The sequence below is a fragment of the Antedon mediterranea genome, chromosome 11 (genome assembly GCF_964355755.1).
Source record: "Antedon mediterranea chromosome 11, ecAntMedi1.1, whole genome shotgun sequence".
Taxonomy (NCBI): Eukaryota; Metazoa; Echinodermata; class Crinoidea; order Comatulida; family Antedonidae; genus Antedon; species Antedon mediterranea.
In genome coordinates, this window is record NC_092680.1 from 4,561,179 (window position 1) to 4,579,294 (window position 18,116).

The 18,116-nt window shown below is 32.1% G+C and overlaps 3 protein-coding genes across 6 annotated transcripts in view; 2 read left to right on the top strand and 1 right to left on the bottom strand.

The window, feature by feature from the left end:
• Positions 1 to 6,438, top strand: part of LOC140063103 (dystrobrevin beta-like) — a 55,761-nt gene extending 49,323 nt beyond the window's left edge. For 2 of the 4 annotated variants that reach the window (XM_072109538.1, XM_072109539.1), the window contains exons 13-17: positions 100 to 334; positions 599 to 667; positions 964 to 1,123; positions 3,436 to 3,574; positions 3,980 to 6,438. In XM_072109538.1, the coding sequence (XP_071965639.1) occupies positions 100 to 334; positions 599 to 667; positions 964 to 1,123; positions 3,436 to 3,574; positions 3,980 to 4,096 (720 nt within the window). In that variant the 3' untranslated portion in view covers positions 4,097 to 6,438. Of the gene's footprint in view, positions 1 to 99; positions 335 to 598; positions 668 to 963; positions 1,124 to 3,435; positions 3,579 to 3,979 lie in introns of all 4 variants that reach the window. The other 2 variants (XM_072109541.1, XM_072109540.1) reach the window with 2 other exon arrangements.
• A 1,908-nt stretch (positions 6,439 to 8,346) lies between these two features.
• Positions 8,347 to 11,521, bottom strand: LOC140062715 (high affinity copper uptake protein 1-like). Its single transcript, XM_072109032.1, has 5 exons — positions 11,364 to 11,521; positions 10,665 to 10,868; positions 9,937 to 10,009; positions 9,293 to 9,464; positions 8,347 to 8,827 (listed from the first exon to the last, which is right to left on the bottom strand). Exons 1-5 carry the CDS (start codon positions 11,364 to 11,366, stop codon positions 8,626 to 8,628), a joined length of 654 nt encoding a protein of 217 aa, XP_071965133.1. The 5' UTR covers positions 11,367 to 11,521; the 3' UTR covers positions 8,347 to 8,625.
• An 828-nt stretch (positions 11,522 to 12,349) lies between these two features.
• On the top strand, positions 12,350 to 17,802 carry LOC140062234 (uncharacterized). The gene is made up of 3 exons (XM_072108355.1): positions 12,350 to 12,410; positions 12,927 to 15,799; positions 15,925 to 17,802. Exons 2-3 carry the CDS (start codon positions 12,953 to 12,955, stop codon positions 15,952 to 15,954), a joined length of 2,877 nt encoding a protein of 958 aa, XP_071964456.1. The 5' UTR covers positions 12,350 to 12,410; positions 12,927 to 12,952; the 3' UTR covers positions 15,955 to 17,802.
• Positions 17,803 to 18,116: the final 314 nt, after the last annotated feature.

Sequence of the window (18,116 nt, forward strand, 5' to 3'; positions counted from 1 at the left end):
GGCACATCCCATTTTGTTTGATAGTGTAGTCAGAGCTTTAGATCACTGATACCAAACTTTGATACTTAAAATTAATTGTTGTTTGTCTAAATTGTATAGAATCAAGGATCACCTAAGACCAGTCCAGTGAACAGTCCACGCCCTGGTGTATCAACTCCTACTCATCGTTCCTCGGTATCAAGTCAAGCCGACTCTATAGGAAGTGACAGTGACAGAAAGGATTCATACGACGCGTCTTCGGGGAAGACGTCAAGAAACCTAAGAAATGATCTTCTTGTAGCTGCAGATTCTGTTACAAACGCGATGTCATCACTGGTTAAGGAGCTCAATTCTGGTGAGGTTTTATGTTATTATACAATGCCTCTCCCAAAGTTCTGTCTACACTATCAAACTTTATGTGAAAAAAAATTTGATGTGCCCATATATGGACATGAAGATTTCATATCACTACCATATTTGGGTATATCACTACAATATTAGGGCACATCACACTTTTTTTGTCAAACTAGTTTGATAGTGTAAACAAAGCTTTATAAACAAATTTATTGTTTAAAAATACATTTTATTTATATAATTTCTAAAACTTGTATTTTTTAAGAAGCTGATGATGATGACGAGAAAGATGAAGACACAAAGCAAGTCAACAATGGATCAAGGCAGTCTAGCTGTAAGTTAAAATTGGTGAGACAATTGGATCTCAGCATTTAATACGCTTCAAGGCAAATTGATTTCCCTTAAAATACCATAAATGAATAATTTGTATTTAGTAGATTTAGTTATATCACAGTATCTTATACCAATAATTTGGTGTTCCGCTTGACATGATTCTATATTCGGAGAACACTAAAATAGAATAACAATAATATCATCATAAATTATCACTTTTTAGATTTGTTAATTCGTAGAACGTAACCAAATCAGGTTGTTTATTCTCCACTCCAATATGATTATATTTCTTTGCAGACAGCAACACAAGGAACAGCCCTCAAACACCAGATTCCTCAGTGGGTTGGAATTCATCTCCCAGAGCCAGAAGGGCTGATGGTGATTTTCTAGCACAGATTAACATGAGAAAAGATGCAAAGACAATGAGATCAGGACCAACATCAAACATATCTGATTCGTAAGTATCAAATCTATCATTCATAATACTAATTATTATTCTTTGTTTTGACTTCGACAGTGTCATTTAAAAAAGAAAATTAAAACAAAGAGAGGAAGTAAACTATTAAAAAAAGAAAAAAACAAATTGTGTCCTTATTAATGCATAAACAAACAGTGTTGTGATTAGCGCCTTGAGCACTTTTAGTGGATATGTGCGCTATATAAATTGTTATATTATTATTATTTTATTATAATATGACCAAGTATATTTCCATGCAGCCTATAATATAATATTTAGCAAAAATTTACTCTTATTAATATTATTGCTTTGTTTACTTCACATATTGCAAAATATATTTCCATCCATTCTTTATATATTTATTAATGTCGGCAAACACATTCATACAAATAAAACAAGACAAAAAATAGCTAGATTGCGCCAAAGAGTGGCAAAAGAGGCCAACAGCTTCTGTTGCTGATTAAGCATGCCACTCCAACAAAAAAAGCTAAAACGTACAGGAATCAAAATCAATCAATCAATTCTTGGTATGAAATTTACCAAAAAATATTCAGTGGTTTAATAATGCTTTTTTTTTATTTTCCAATAAAGCATCTTTACAGAAAATAAAAATGAAAAGAAAGGGTGTGATTAAACTTAAGCATGGTTTTACACAATATTTAAATCAGGGAAGAGTGAAATTCACTCCTATCTGGTCATATGGTCATTTTTTCCCTGGTATTACTACATACTGTAGTTACAGTACCTATAATAATGATATAATACGAATTTATAATGTGCCAATTCCAGCAGTAATATAGTACAGTACAGTACAGTACAGTACAGTCTGATAATATGCCATATGATGTGTTTTCTATTGTAGCACCTATTTCATACTTCATACTAATATTACTTGTGATTTGTCAATAAACTTCGATCACTTTCTTCATTTCTCATTGAATAACTGATGATTTATATATTAGTGCAAGATTTATATACTGCTGCGATTGCACACAGTTCTTGTACAACACAGTAAATGTTTTTTATGCTTCTTTTCTTTTTTTATGGTAATTCTTTGTTTGAGTAGAGTTGTCTTGCGTCCTAGGAGACGTATAAGAAACTATGTCGAAATACATCTTGTAAAAGAGACGAGAACTTATAGCTCTGATCCTCAATCTTCCGATTCGTAAGTGGCATGGGTTGCATTGATAATCACACAAGCCTCACATAGTAGGCTGCATTGGAATAGAATTTGAATAACACTGCTGTGATCTTTAAAGTTAATAATACGTTAATAAACTTTTTAATTTTTATTTCTAACAACAATTTATATAAAATGATACTGTATTATCTATAACTTTATTTAATTATTGAATGCAGCTAACAACTCTGCACTGATAACTGTTAATATATATTAACTGTTTGATTGAAGTATGGACTGTTAACTTCTACGAAATGCTAGCATGGTTTAAGATTTTTAATATAGATGTCAGTTTGTTTCAAAATACAACAGGGTTAACATCTATTATTGTTAGATTTTTTATTTAAAAGAATGTTAACCCTTTCGGTTCATTTACCTGGAACTGAATAATTAAACAAATAAACCTTAGTAAATATACCATTTTTGTTTACCTATTGATAATTTAACTACATTGTTTGGCATAAAAATAGCCTTTATATTTATGAATAATGTCTGTAAAAATGATATTATATTTACTATACAATATTAATGAAGTAACTATATAAATTCTAACAATTTTTGCTACAATAGAGTTCATAAAAGTAGTATATTATGAAGACAAGAGAAAGTGACATTTAGTTTTTAGCCTCCCAATCATAATAAAAAAAAACAATATGTATTACTGTTACTTATTAATAGTATTATATTTGTTATATGCATGTATACCTTTTTGATTTACTGTTCCCTTGTTGATCATTTTTAAATGTTACCTAGTATTGATTCTTTCATTATTAACAGCCATTATTGATTAGAAGGTGTTATTCTATAGAATAAATTACTTGAGAGTTGAATTAATTTGAACAACAAGATCATAATACCTACATACCTCGTCTACCTTTTCATCTGCCATTTTGCAAGTCCATGAAAGTCTTCTCTTTCTAATTCTTCTTCTTTTTATTTTTTAATCTATCAAGCATCCTTTTCCTTCCTCTTGATCTACCGTCATCTTCCTTCCATCACAATTTTCAATAGTCCTCCTTCCCTAATTCTCTGTCTAAATTGACAATCATAATATTCGTATAATTAAAGTATGTACCTTCCATAGGAGTCTATAAGTTTTGTGTTTTTTCAATGTTACATCTACTTTGAACAGATATCTACAATCTGACGATGCAGATTCATACATCCGGACAGATGATGAGAGTATAGTGCGTACGGACGATGAATATGTGATGCGTACAGATGACGAGCTGCCTCGTCATACTGATGATGAGCTTTTAGATGCAGGACGGGTAGGTTTGTACAAACATTTATTGTTTTCAGAGTCATATTGGTTGGGGGTCAGATTATCAAACAAGCTTAGCAAATATATCAATTTAACTTTTAATTTAACTATTGCCACAATTCTTAACCTTCTGAAAGGTGGAAATCCCATTCACAAGACAAACGTATACACAAGACAAACGTATACACAAGATGCTCTACATAAACAAAGTCTTATTAAAAGTCTTTGGGAGTGGAGTTGTAATTTGTCATTTGAAAAAATCCTTTACAGGACTTAAACCCAGGACCCTTGGATTGGTAGCCAAGCCAACTCCGCTTCACTCTCCATAACCTTGTTATAATGACTAGGTTATGAGGTCAACCTAAGTGTTCAAGTTGCTATATTTTCAAATAGATATTTGTTAATTTTACAGAATATCAGAAGACAGACCGATGACGGAGTGACAGATGATGACACTAATATGAAAACTGACGATGAAGGAGCAAACCCTCACTGGGAAGATAACATGAGAAGATGGATAAACCGATAGATAAAAGATGACACTTAATTGCTTTGAAATAACAGAAGGAGTCATCTTAATGTTCTGCCTCCTCTTCAGCAAATCCAAACCAAACCAACCCAAGATTAGAAAGCTTATTATTATTATTTAATCTTTATACTGGGTAGCCTCTTTAGTCCAAGACCTCTCTCCCAGAGGGCCCAGTGTATAGTATGATGAGTTTGTGATCTGTGGCTGTGTGTGAACTAGTACACCGGGGTAACCACTACTCGTCTGCAACGATGTACTAGGTTCTTTAAAGTAAACATGAGTTGTGTACACTGGAACTATGGTTTATAGACCTTATCCGAGAAGACTCATTCTACCACTAGAACCCTTGCCGATGTTACGGCTACGTATTACGGTTTCACTCTTCCCTGATACAGATCATCTTTATACTTTGTTATTATAATTATAATTTTAAGTACTGTGAATACTATGTCATAATAATAAATACTTGAATACTTAATGTAATATATAAACTGCTAGTTCATACTGTATAGATGACCAGCCATAATATGAAATGTAAAAATGAATTACAATGTGTATATAAAATACAGTTAGATGATTAGTTACTGAATTGACAAAATAACTGTTGAATATAAAATGCTCTAAATTATAAATATGACTAGTGAGAAGATATATTTGTATAAATCTCATAATTTAATAATTATTGCTACTGTATTTTTGTCCTTATACCTTAATCATATTATATAAATTCATAATTTGTACTGTTATACCTTAATTATATATATAGATTTCACCCGTTTGTTATACCGTAATTGTATTCATAATTTTATCTGTTTTTTTATATATGAATAAGTTTTAATTCGCAGAAAGCTGCTGCATAAAACAGAATCAATGGTCAATATAATTATAGTGTTATTTTGCATAAACAAGGTAGAATTAGCTACGTAAAATAATTAGAATATCCTTGTTGATGAATGCAGATAAAATGCTTGACCGACTATCAAAGTAAATTAAGTTTATAGGGATGACCTTATGGATTTCAGGCCAAAATATTTATTTATTACTTTAATTTTGTTGTTATCAACCACCTTTAGGGAGGATAACCCATACCGGTTTTCCAATATCATTGATAATAAGGGTTCTCTTTAAATTGAATTAAAATACAATAAGCAACAATATAAAAACTTTAAAACATTAACTATCAAACAAAGCATAGTGTAGGGCTAAAGAAAGCAATCGAAGTGTGGGTGATAAAAGATCATTATTAACTTTAGCATCTCTAAATTTACATTAAATCAATGGAGCATGAACTTAAGGCTGGGCTTATAAGCCAGGGCTGGGTAAACAAACAAATTACCATATTTTGCAATGATAATGATGAACCATGCTGTATGAGGACTGTCACTATTTCTATGGTAGGCAATCCCTTACTCGGATACAAATCAAATGGAGTGTCTCCATCTGTGATAAAAGAAATCATAATCATAAGTTCAATAATATTCGACATAAGAACGCCTTTGTACTAAATATATACTTAAATTGTTTTGTTTTAACATCATTGTGTGTTTTTAGTTGTATATCTGTTTAGTGACTACATGTATGTTTTAAGGTTTGTTATTTTTTTGTTTATATTTTATGCAAGTGCTGAGTTTGTGTAAGCAGCTAGTATTAGTAATAGTGTGCTCTAAGTTGTAACAGCAATAATCGTTTTGATATTTTTTTAATCAGATACTAAAAAAAAGATGTAAATATCATTTCAGCTTCTGCCGAAAATGATCGGAATGTCATGTTATACGTGTTTATTATTAGTTTGAGAGCAAATGTACTGCTTTTGTTAAGTCCAATTTCATAATCATGGCTTTATAAATTAAATTTGTCAGATTTTATGCCTAGATATGATGACAAATTACTGATTAGGCGTTTAAAACAGTTGCCAACTAGGCATAATAATAATGCAATTAAAAAATTTAATAAATTACCCAGTAGGTTATTATTAATGTACTTTTTTTTATTTATGAATTATCAAAGTAACCTTGAGACTAATAAACGTTTTGTTTATTTGGAAATTTGTTGAGGAATGTAATACAATTGTAATTGTATAATACATACCAGCTTGTAACGAATAACTAATATTGAATTTAAACGGAATTATACAGAAAGCAGATACCCATGTATAAATGTTGTACGAAGGGTGTTATTTGAATACATAGACGTAGGTCTATGATGTAGGACGCCAATTTAATTATCATTATTTAATAAATCTGTGTACAGGACACATGTAAATATAATGTATTAAAATTGTGAATCTCAAGACAAATATTTCTTGATACTACTGAAATCTGGCCATAAAAATGACCAAAATATCTTTCTTTTTTTTATATTTGTTTTTATATTATTATTTTATTTCTATAAGGTGATGATAACGCACTATACGTGCATATATGGCAATAGTATAGTTTTGACATAAATGGTTACTATTGCATAATAAACATGCGCAGAGTCGATTAATGGGTTCTGCACATGTTAATTGTGCTATGTAACCAGTTTTATCGAAAAATAAAAAGTTAGAAAATTTGCCATTTTTTGGAAAAAATCCCTGTACAGGAAAATTTGTGAAAAATGGCCGATTTTCGACCCTTTTATATTTTGACATAAATGGTTTGTATACCACATTAAACATGTGTAGAGGCGACTAATGGGTTCTGTGCATGTCAATTGTGCTACAGTAACCAGTTTTGACATAAATGGTTACTATAGCATAATAAACATGCGCAGAGTCGATTAATGGGTTCTGCGCATGTCAATTGTGCTACAGTACCCAGTTTTGACATAAATGGTTACTAAAGCATAATAAACATGCGCAGAGTCGATTAATGTGTTCTGCGCATGTTAATTGTGCTATAGTAACCAGTTTTATCGAAAAATAAAAAGAGCGAAAATTTGCCATTTTTTTGGAAAAAATTCCTGTACTATAGTACAGGGAAATTTTCGAAAAATGGTCGATTTTCGACCCTTTTATTTTTTGACATAAATGGTTACTATAGCACATTAAACATGCGCAGAGGCGACTAATGGATTCTGCGCATGTCAATTGTGCTACAGTAACCAGTTTTGACATAAATGGTTACTATAGCATAATAAACATGCGCAGAGGCGACTAATGGGTTCTGCGCATTTCAATTGTGCTATCATAACCATATTTGACATAAATGGTTACTATAGCATAATAAACATGCGCAGAGAGGAATAATGGGTTCTGCGCATGTCAATTGTGCTACAGTAACCAGTTTTGACATAAATGGTTACTATAGCATAATAAACATGCGCAGAGACGAATAATGGGTTCTGCGCATGTTAATTGTGCTATAGTAACCAGTTTTAACAAAAAATAAAGAGGTCGAAAATTTGCCATTTTTTCGAATAATTGTGCTATAGTAACCATTTATGTCAAATATGGTTATGATAGCACAAAAAATATAAGGGTCGAAAATCGGCCATTTTTTTTAAATTTCCCATTCAAAAATGGCCAAAAATATCGACTTTATAAAATTCAATTATCATGCAATACTATTGCCATATATGCACATATATTGAGTTATCATCATCTTATAGTCATAGTAACCAGTTTTGTCAAAAAATAAAAGGGTGGAAATTTTGTCATTTTTCGAAAATGTCCCTGTACTATAATAGTACAGGGATTTTTTCAAAAATAGCCAAAATATCGACTTTTAAAATTCAATTATTATGCAATAATATTGCCATATATACAGTACGCATATATTGCGTTATTCGTCATTTTTAGAAATTTTACCTGCGTACTGGACTCTATTAGATGATGATAACGCAGTATATACGCATATATGGCAACATTATTGCATACAAATTGAATTTAAAAAAACGATATTTTGGCCATTTTAAAAAAAAAACCGTCTAGATGACAATTTTCGACCCTTTTATTTTATTGAAATAACTGCTTACTATATCATAATTCACATGCGCAGAGTCAACTAATGTGTCTTCGCATGTCAATCATAACTATATCTATAGTAACCAGTAAAAAAAATATGGAAAGGTCAAAAAATTGCCAATTTCGAAAATGATTTTTTTCAAATATTTTGTATAATTATTAGGCCTATTTGTACGTATAACATTGTTATATTATCATCTTATAATGCCATTGACCATTTCAAGTCGACAAATAAAAAGGCAGAAATTCGGCCATTTTCGAAACCCCAGCAATGTATTTAGTCTCAACAAAATGAACCTATGGCAAGCCACGATAAGTGTATCACTTTTATTCTTATCTGGATATTATTGTAGTAGCCTACTCTCATTCATTGTAGGCCTACGCCTAATTTATAACCTATTATATGAAACATGAATACATTGAAACAGAAAACAAGCGGTGCTATTAAATTAATCAAGCATATATTTACTCGAATTATGATTTAAATTGATACAGATAATATTTACTTTTATTTAAATACATTAATTATGTTTATAGTATTGGTAACATTTTAGTAAATCACCTATGATTTCATTCAACCAAATTAGTTGCAATGTTCGTTGACGTCAGTTGTAGTCTTGCGTTTCCAGGCGAAGAGGAAATGTCCAAATCCTGCTCCGAGAACAACAGAAAGCCCGATCCAGACGTCAAACGTCATCACTAACAGCATTAACATGTAGCTCACAGTCACTTGTACGATATGAAGCAACGACTGTAGAAGGTTCCAAGCACTCCACATTGTTGACCTGTGTAAGAAGTAAAACGAAGAAAAATTTTTAGTGTATTGTTTTTATACTGTACAATCTATAGTTCATCACTAAAAGTCAGATCATATCTACATACATTCTCTCGAATTAAGAATAATATAGATCCGCTACGCAACATATTTCTAGTGTCGAATTTACAAAAGAAGAATAACCAATTCCTGAAACTTGTAGTATAAATTGTAATTACGGTAATTACAATATTAAGAAAGACATAGAGTAAAAGTAGCCCTACAACGTACTTGACCAACATAATTTGACACAGGAATTAGGCCTAACATACTTCAACCATGGAGTAAAGATTCTTTACTCCATGCTTCAACACGCAAAAGAGTTTCAAAATTAAAAGTGTAATTACTAATAATAAAGAGAATACGGTAGGCCTATAAAAAATGAATCGATAACCCAAATGAATTATCCAGATATTGATAATAAATCGATACTTACCCATATTCGTCATCCAATTGAGCAAGCGGGGTCATGCTTCCACTCTTTTCAAGATCGGTGGCTTCGTATCCACGTTGTTTTGAATAACGATGAATGAGTATTTCCCGGAAAACCTTCAAACCTTCGTAGAGAGCGGCAATTACAAAGATGACGACACATGCCGCGATAAAACCTACAACAAAACAAACATGTTTTGAACTTTAAAATAAAACAAAACTAAAAACAAGTACATCAGACCAATTGAGGAAATAAACAAAAATTTAAAATTGAATAGAACACAAATTGATATAAAAAACGTAAATTAGTTAATTGTCATATTGACATGTTTTACATTTGTGTACAATCTTTCAATTACTGAACCAAATTATAGGATTTATCAGTACACGTAATGGCTGGCTTGGTTCATGTTCTATTGAACGTAATGGCTGCAGTATGATCCTGTTTAGTCTTTGTGTATTGTGGCTGCTGAAATAGAAATAATATTTTGAATTGTGAACGAGAATGCAAACAATTAAACAACGGCGTCCCTGGATGTTCGTGACGCTTATTGTTCAATGTTATATAGCATCACCATTTTAAATCAAGTTTTTAGTAGAAAGCTCAAGAAGAATTAATGAATAAAACGAATAAGATAGACTACTTACTTCCTATATCGTCCTCGATTACACTGAAATTTTGAAACAGCAAAATCACTTTCTCGCCAATGGTAAAATATCCCTGAATTATTCAAGAAAAATGGGAGTGAACATGAGATAAAAATATTATAAAATACAGTGGCCTATGTAAAATGTACACAATCGTGGCATGCATAAACAATTTTAAATAAGGACATAATTATTCCATGGCCACGCCACAGTTCGAGTCCAACCAGATAATACCTGCTAAAGCTATATGTCTACACTATCAAACTAGTTTAACATAAAAAAAAGGTGTGATGTGCCCAAATATGGTAGTTGATGCTCAAATATGGTACAGTAGTGATATGACATCATCATGTCCATATATGGGCACATCACATTTTTTTGTCACATAAAGTTTGATAGTGTAGACAGAGATTAATAGTGTTCAGTACCTTACATGAGGTGAAAATATCGGGCCAATACAAATATGTGTTTTAATATTGTGAATACTACTGTACATTAAAAGACATACACCATTCCGTCTATGCGCAATTAAACTGAGTTGTCTATAGTGAATCTTACATCTTTCTACAACTTTTTATTTAAGTCACCAAACTGTTGCCACTAAACTGTCGACTGTCTTATTTAACTCGACTCCGCCTCGTTAGATACATTCAATCTTTTAAATCATAAAATATAAATATTCTCCACAATCATTAACTCATAAGCTTTCATATTGTATGGTTACTTACATTGTGACCACCAGATGAATGATCAGAAGAACCGGGATCGTGAGACATATGATCCTCTGTGGCCATTCCCATGTGGTGGAGGTTGTGGTTGTGTGTCGTCATTGCATGGTGTCCACCATGTGCACCGTTCATCATGCCGGTGGTCATCATATTATGATGTCCGGGTTCATCGGACATCATGTGCATCGTCTCTGTCACCTTTTGCTGAAAAAGTTTTGAAGATATAAACCTGTAAGTTGGGTACTGGGTATTGGAATTTCGTACTACCAAACAATTGTCTTCATAATTATTCATAATTATTAATGAAATGCATCGTCGGAAAATTAACCACATGACAATGCAGATCACAAAAGTATTGTCTGCATTGTTTTGATGGCGCAATTTTTCGTTTTATTGTATTTTGTTAGACCTAACCGACCTGACTTTTTGTAACACAGCAGTGGCTCAGAAAATAAATAATGGAAGTAAGAACTATACATAAACTCAAGTCTGATATATATTTAGTCTGAGTTGGTTAATGTAACATTTAGGTAAAATCCACATACAGTATTGTAAGCGTAACACTAAATGTAGCATTGTTGATTCAGCCATAAGGAAATGACCTGAGATCACGCACAGGCCTAAGATTTTAAAACAAACCTCATGAACTTCATACTTTAATAGAGTATTTTGATAGTTTCCAACTATTACTCAACTTACCATATTGTAGGTCTACTATCATGCGTAATCCAAATTGTTTAACTCTTGTTTTTAGGCTGTATGTTTCTTTAATAACAACTTGTTTTGAAGCTTAGTTTAAAATGCCTCAGTAATTCTAATACAAACAATGAAAGCACATACCGTGTCAAAACCTATACAATTCGGCAGAAGCAACAGACAATGCGAGCACAATAATAGAACACCTAAATGTTAAGCAGTTGATAATGCTCACGTGATTTACTCTGACGTAAACAACAACCTGTAGTTCTTCATTCTTTTATTGGTCTATTTATTTTTCTTCTTACATTTTATTTGCTTAATAAGCCTATATGTTCCCAGGTTAGTACCAGAGTAGTAGTAGAGTAATACTTTGAATAATTATGAAATTAGTTTCTTTTCATCTAATTCATTTAATGCCAAATTCTCACTTATTGTACCATTCGTCCCGCGGCTATATTATACCTTTCATATTAAATAGAAAACGTTCTCGATACTTATGCGACCCAAACTTCCATCGGTCATTTCTGGTACTCCATTGGCAACTCCTTTACCGTATAGGTAAAGCGATGCATTTTCAATAAATTGAATACTAAAATATGAATAATTCATGTTTCATGAAAAAAAATAGAAGCATGTTTCATATTTCAATTGCGACGGAATTGTACGAATGAAAAACATAAGGAATATAAGAACATTTTTGTTAAAACTCTTAAAGAAATATATCATGAACCGGATGGTAATATCGGAAATAGGTAGGACTAACCAAACCAACCAAAAAATGCTGCATATATATTACAAAGAACAATCATAGTCGATGTCATGAAAAGGAAACCATTTTGACGAAGAGTTGATGACGACAAGTTTGTTTTGTTATTTAAAATATCTATTTACGGTATGTTATTTTCATAAAATGTTGTTTCTATTTTTTTATTACTGCGTATAAAGAGAGGGCGCAGTCATTTAGCAGGTCGACTACAACCGAATATATTTACGTTTCGTGACAGGGTGGAAAGGCGAAGATTGACACCGATCAATATCTTCATATCGGTAAAGTATTCTCATAACCTTTATTGTAATAATTTAGTAAAAATTAACTTACGAATGTATGTTAGAGAATGGACCAGTTATTTAAAGTTATGTAGGCTTATTAGCATAGGTATATTGATTGTTGAGTCCTCGAATATATCCGGTTAGGCCTACCTGTACAACAAGGAAGTAAATGTTCATCATTCGGGTCTGGTATTAAAAACTATTACAATGTTTGTGTTGAATTCTGATGAATACATGAAAGAAGTATAATTTTATTTCTTTTGTAATATTATTATTGAAAAAAAAAGATATTTGAAAAAAAAGGAGTGTGGTCAGAATAAAATATTATCATTACTAAAGATATGAACCTAATATGCGGCCTACACTAAGTTTTTTTTTTGCAGATCATAACAATAATAATCTCTACATCAGGTCGTCGTAATTGCATTTACTGTAGGGTGTATAGAATATAGGCATATCAACTAATTAATTTCTTCTATAATAATTGAACTATGAACTTTTCTTTGTTTATAGAAAGATATACATACAGTACCAGGAAAATGGATAAAAAGGTGTTGAATTACTTGAAAGGATATGCTGAATCGTTCAAGCGGAGTTTTAACATGCGAGTTTTAGCAGAAGATACTGAGATTAAAGAAGCTTACAAAACAGCTCAAGAAAGAGGAAAAGTACCATTTAACAGAACAAAGCTTCTTATTATGGGTGATCATGGTGCCGGGAAAACGTCAACCTGCAGGCGTTTACAAGGAAAAGACTTTCGACCAGAAGAGCCTAGTACAATCGAAATAGAAACAAACACTGTTACAGTGAACGTTAGTGATGTTAATAGTAAATGGTGTGAAGTGACCAGCACTCCACTTGAAGATTATGAAAGTTCAGCAGCGTGGTGGACAGTATCACGTGTGCTCAAACAGAGCAAACTTAAGACATCGAGGGCATTTGATTCGTCTGACACAAATACACTATCAATCCGGAAGCTACTGGAGGACGCTTGTTATCTAATGTTGTATCTGATCCCTTTTACTGTCATACTATGTTTTGGTGGGTTTACATTCGGATTCGGGCCAGTTGTGTGGTTATACATCGTTTGTATTATGACAATATGTGATGTCCACAGTGCATATCGCGTTGGTTGTGGATACACTATAGTGATGGTCCTTGTAGATAGCGCAACACAATTAAGCGAGCAGACTGAATATTTACAAAATATGGAGTTAAATACATGGGTTTATTTTACAGCACCACTAATGATTGTTTGCTTGTGTGGATTGGGTTCGTTTATCGTCGGAGTGCTTATGAGTACAGGTGGTAGGACTGGTATCTGTTTAGCATTGTGCATCATGGTACATCCAAAACAATACATTATTTCTATGGACGTTTTTTTAGAAAAACTGTCATTTATTTGCGAACTATATCTTAAATTCGTCATTTCTGCAGTCATTGTAACAGTAATTTATAGAAGAATTCACACACAAATATTTTCAATCAGTCGAAGAAAGTTTACTATTGTATTATTACTTAACATAATGATTATCATTGCAGCAACGTTTTATTTCGGAAGAAACCATTTTGTTGACATATGTATTTTATTTTGTTTTATTGCACTTATATTTTCGTTTACATGCGGGCTTATATTAGGAAGAAAGATTATGGCTTATGGGTATGTGCCTGAAAATTACCTTTTAAAGAAATCTTTTGGTTTTATAGCTGGAATATGTTTAGCAAAAATATGTGGCTGGAGATTTGGAAATGCAATCAATTTAATTAATGTAATTGATGGCCATAATCATTCAAAATCACGGTATTTTTTGGACTTGTTTTTATTTTTTGCACCAATTGTTGCTTTTATTGTCTATGAGTTATTCTCATATGTCAAAGTAAAAACTACGTCATCAATACCAATACCGCATATCAGAAAATCAATGAAAGCGGATCTTCGAAATGAAACAAATATTGATGCGAGACTAAGTTTATGGGATTTTTCAGGACAAGAAATGTACTATAATACACACCATCTATTTATGCCAAAGCAAGGCGTATACTTGGTTGTTTTCAACGCTGTAGAAGCGATTTCTAATCCTGATAGACACATTAAACGGCTACAATTCTGGTTACAATCTATTGCTATGCATGTTGATATTGAGAATGTTGTAGTGTTTCTTGTAGGAACAAGAAGAGGAAGTGTACGTGATGCAAATGCGTTTTCTACTTTTGATAAATTTGTAAATGTACATCTTTATAAAAGGTTTTCACGATTGCTTGCTTTTCATCCAAGTGGACGACTTTGCTTTTTTATTGAAAACGCATTCCAAATTGATAAGGAGCTTACCATCTTACGAGAGAGGATATATAGTGAAGTTTCGAAATTGAAATACTTTTGTGAAAAGTTTTCTTTGAAATACTTATTATTTAAAAACACGTTAAATGGATTTCGACATAGACATTCTGTTATTGTGAGTATAAAAGAAATTAAAAATGAATTAAAGTTAACAAGCAAAATCTTTGTGAAATATGAAGTGCGTCAACTTTTAGATTTCTTTGATAAATCTGGAGATATTATATACAATAAACTCGATGAACTACTTCAGAATTATGTTGTTTGTGATCCTCAAGTATTAATAGACATTCTGAAATTATTGGTGAATGTACCTGAACCTCACAAAAGAAACAGAGCCGTGTCTGATCTTTGGCAGAGATTACTGGAAACCGGAATTGTTGATAGTAGACTATTGGAACACATTTGTAGAAACAAAGAAATTTGGAGAGTTTATCCTTATGTTATTCGGTACTTGGTCGGAACACAGTTGATGTTTCCACTTACAATAACTAATCAAGTTGATCAAGTTGGAACATTCTGTCTTCCTTGCAAATTGCCCAAAATTGATTCAATGCAATTTGAAATGTATTATAGTGATCATATTTCTGACACATTTTATTTCGATTTTAGTGAAGTTTTGATAGAATATATATTTCTTCGACTTATTGCAAAATGCTGTCAAGATTTTGATTGGACTAGAATATATTATAACTGTGCACATTTCAAAGCAAGTGAAACATTGTTTTTTCAAATAAACACTGAAACAGTTTCTTCAGGCAGTATTTTTCTATACGATAGAAATCTCATCAAACTATCAGTTTCTAAAGAAATTCCGAGTCAATCAGTTAATATCTTACAGAAAATACATTCTTTCATTGAAGAAATAATTTTACAGACATTTAATCCAGATTACTTTCGTGATCAGTATGTTTGTGGTCCAGTATGTGAAAGATGTAGTTCATTGGATGGAACGATGTGTTTGGTGAATCTTGTTGCAATAAGTACAGATGTTTCTGCATTGAATGAATACAGACCAGATGAACACCACAAAGTTTATCGTAAACCAGAGGTAACTATTAATACTTTTTGCTTGTTTTTACGCCATCTTTCAATGAATTTAATTACTGTATATGTGTGCCTAAACAGACAATAATTTGGATTTTTATTTTAAATGCTTTTTTCTTCTTTTTTCAGTTCTGTTTTACCTGCAGTAGAGACCAATAAGCGCCAATCAATAAACAGCCATGTATTTTCTATGCAATCAGTTATATACAGAGTAGATATCTAGGCCTACATACAGGCGGTACTGTATAATAATTAGGGTGTAAGTGAATCAGTTTGCCCATTTTATGTCATTTGATACCGAATAATCAAATGTTTGAAAAAAAACTAATATTAAATAGACTACTATAAAAATGTATTTTTGTTTCTTGGTCAAATAAAAGCACAGCGCATATTTATAGCTAAGCTTGGTATAGAATATACATTGTCGGGATTGTGTACTGCTGTGACTGCTGTTCTGTGCCCAATATAGTAATATCCAAATAATGAATGTTTACAGGCCTATAAGTTGGATGGCGGAGAATACTTCATAAGTTCAAATATTGCTATATTTAACAAGGCGGAGCCGATTTGTATAATATCAACCTGATATTATATTGAGTCAATCTTTTAATTCATAAACATATTCTCCCCCCCCCCCCCATCCAACGAATACAAAACGTAGGCTACATTCATTATTTATTTTATACACACCTTTAACGTTAAAAGGTAAAAGGCAGATAAGCGATACAAAAAGTCTCTATAGGCAATTGAAACTGATCTAAGCTCATTTTTTCCAACAGCTTCATGTCTTGTACAGTTGTTTTCATTAATTATTAAAAATCATACAAACGACCTATAACTTAGTTTTTTGTTGGGATTTCCACCGTACGACTACGACAACAACAACAAATATAATAACACTAATAATGTTTTAAATATAATATGGCTAAGCAGCTGTTTTTTCATGAATCTCCATGTAGGCCTAGTGATATAGTGAAGTGGTAGTCAGTACTGTAGTAGGCTCGTTATAGTTGAATTCTTTATCAGAAACATTTGCTTCTGCCGTATTGTTTGATTTTATCGAAGCAGATTGCTTGTGAAATGTCTGTATGATGTTGTTGTCGACTTAACTTAACAGCGTATTCGCCATCAAGAAGCCTTTGTTTATTTTATAACTTTGCGAGCGGTTTGTCGGCAGAAGGAATTGAACGTTTCATGTCAGACTGAAGCGTATCCTTATATTTTTAGTCCATGGTAAGATCTACTGCATGCTTATTAGAAAACGTTGAATAACAATACTAAAGAATTTAGGGCAATCTACTTTTGTCTGATAAAAAGCTTTCCTTTTGTAACTTTATACTATAGAGTATGGTACCTTTAAAAGGAGATTGTAGAGCATCGATTTTTGTATGAGTATTGAGTAAAGAATCAATTATATCAGCAACAATCATACATTACAAACACTGAGATAGTAGCAAATAATAGCTAGCGTGACATGTTAAAAAATAATACAAGAATTAAATCATTACGATATGCGTTGAAATAGTGTGAGTCTGGGACTTGATATTAGTAAAAAGATAAATATTTTGGCATAATGGCGTTTCATACGTATACTATTTGAGCTTGTAAACTCCGTCTGGGCAAGCGCGTACAATTCACGTGATTTGACAACGAGAATTCTTGGTGCATACTCTTATCCGATTGACTAGTTTTAGCCGAAAATATTTGAATATGATTTTTTGGAAATTTCAAATATTTAACAAATAAGATGATGCGCATGCGTTATATTACGTTTTGACGATGTGGAGACACACACGTACTCCATGTCGTCTTCGCGAAATGACGATGTGATGATGAAAGTTTCTGTGAATGCTAGATATGGAAATGATTTTACGCCTAGTCTGGTAAATAGTTACAGAGAAAGGCATAATGGGACTTTCCCCAAGAACAAGAACACTAACAGTGGGCAACACTCTTTCAATACCTGTCAAAATTTATATTTCAACAATTGTCTTATAAATACGTAATAACCTGTGTTTAGTCGGGTGATTTTATTTAATACACCTTTACTATATTTTGTTTGTATTCATTTGTGTAAAGTAATGATCTACTGTATGTATCGATGTAAATTGGAGGAGGGGGGGGCGGGGGGTAGGATAGGGGTTGATAGTTGCTTTTGCCTTTTTACTTTTCTGTTAATTGTTATATTTTATATTGTTATTGTAAAGGATGCACCTTTGTGCTAAGTGTGCCACCGATCTAAAGGTGTAATTCCAAATAAATAAATATTGCCATTAGGCCTATGGTTATATGTTATACGATATACTGCATGTTTATTGGAT

Coding starts and splice junctions, on each gene's coding strand:
- LOC140062715 (XM_072109032.1), bottom strand. Junction 10,010..10,664: donor ATTCATCTGGTGGTCACAAT/GTAAGTAACCAT, acceptor TGAATAATTCAG/GGATATTTTACCATTGGCGA. Junction 9,465..9,936: donor AATCGAGGACGATATAGGAA/GTAAGTAGTCTA, acceptor GTTTTGTTGTAG/GTTTTATCGCGGCATGTGTC.
- LOC140062234 (XM_072108355.1), top strand. CDS start 12,953: ATGGATAAAAAGGTGTTGAATTACTTGAAAGGATATGCTGAATCGTTC. Junction 15,800..15,924: donor AAGTTTATCGTAAACCAGAG/GTAACTATTAAT, acceptor TTCTTTTTTCAG/TTCTGTTTTACCTGCAGTAG.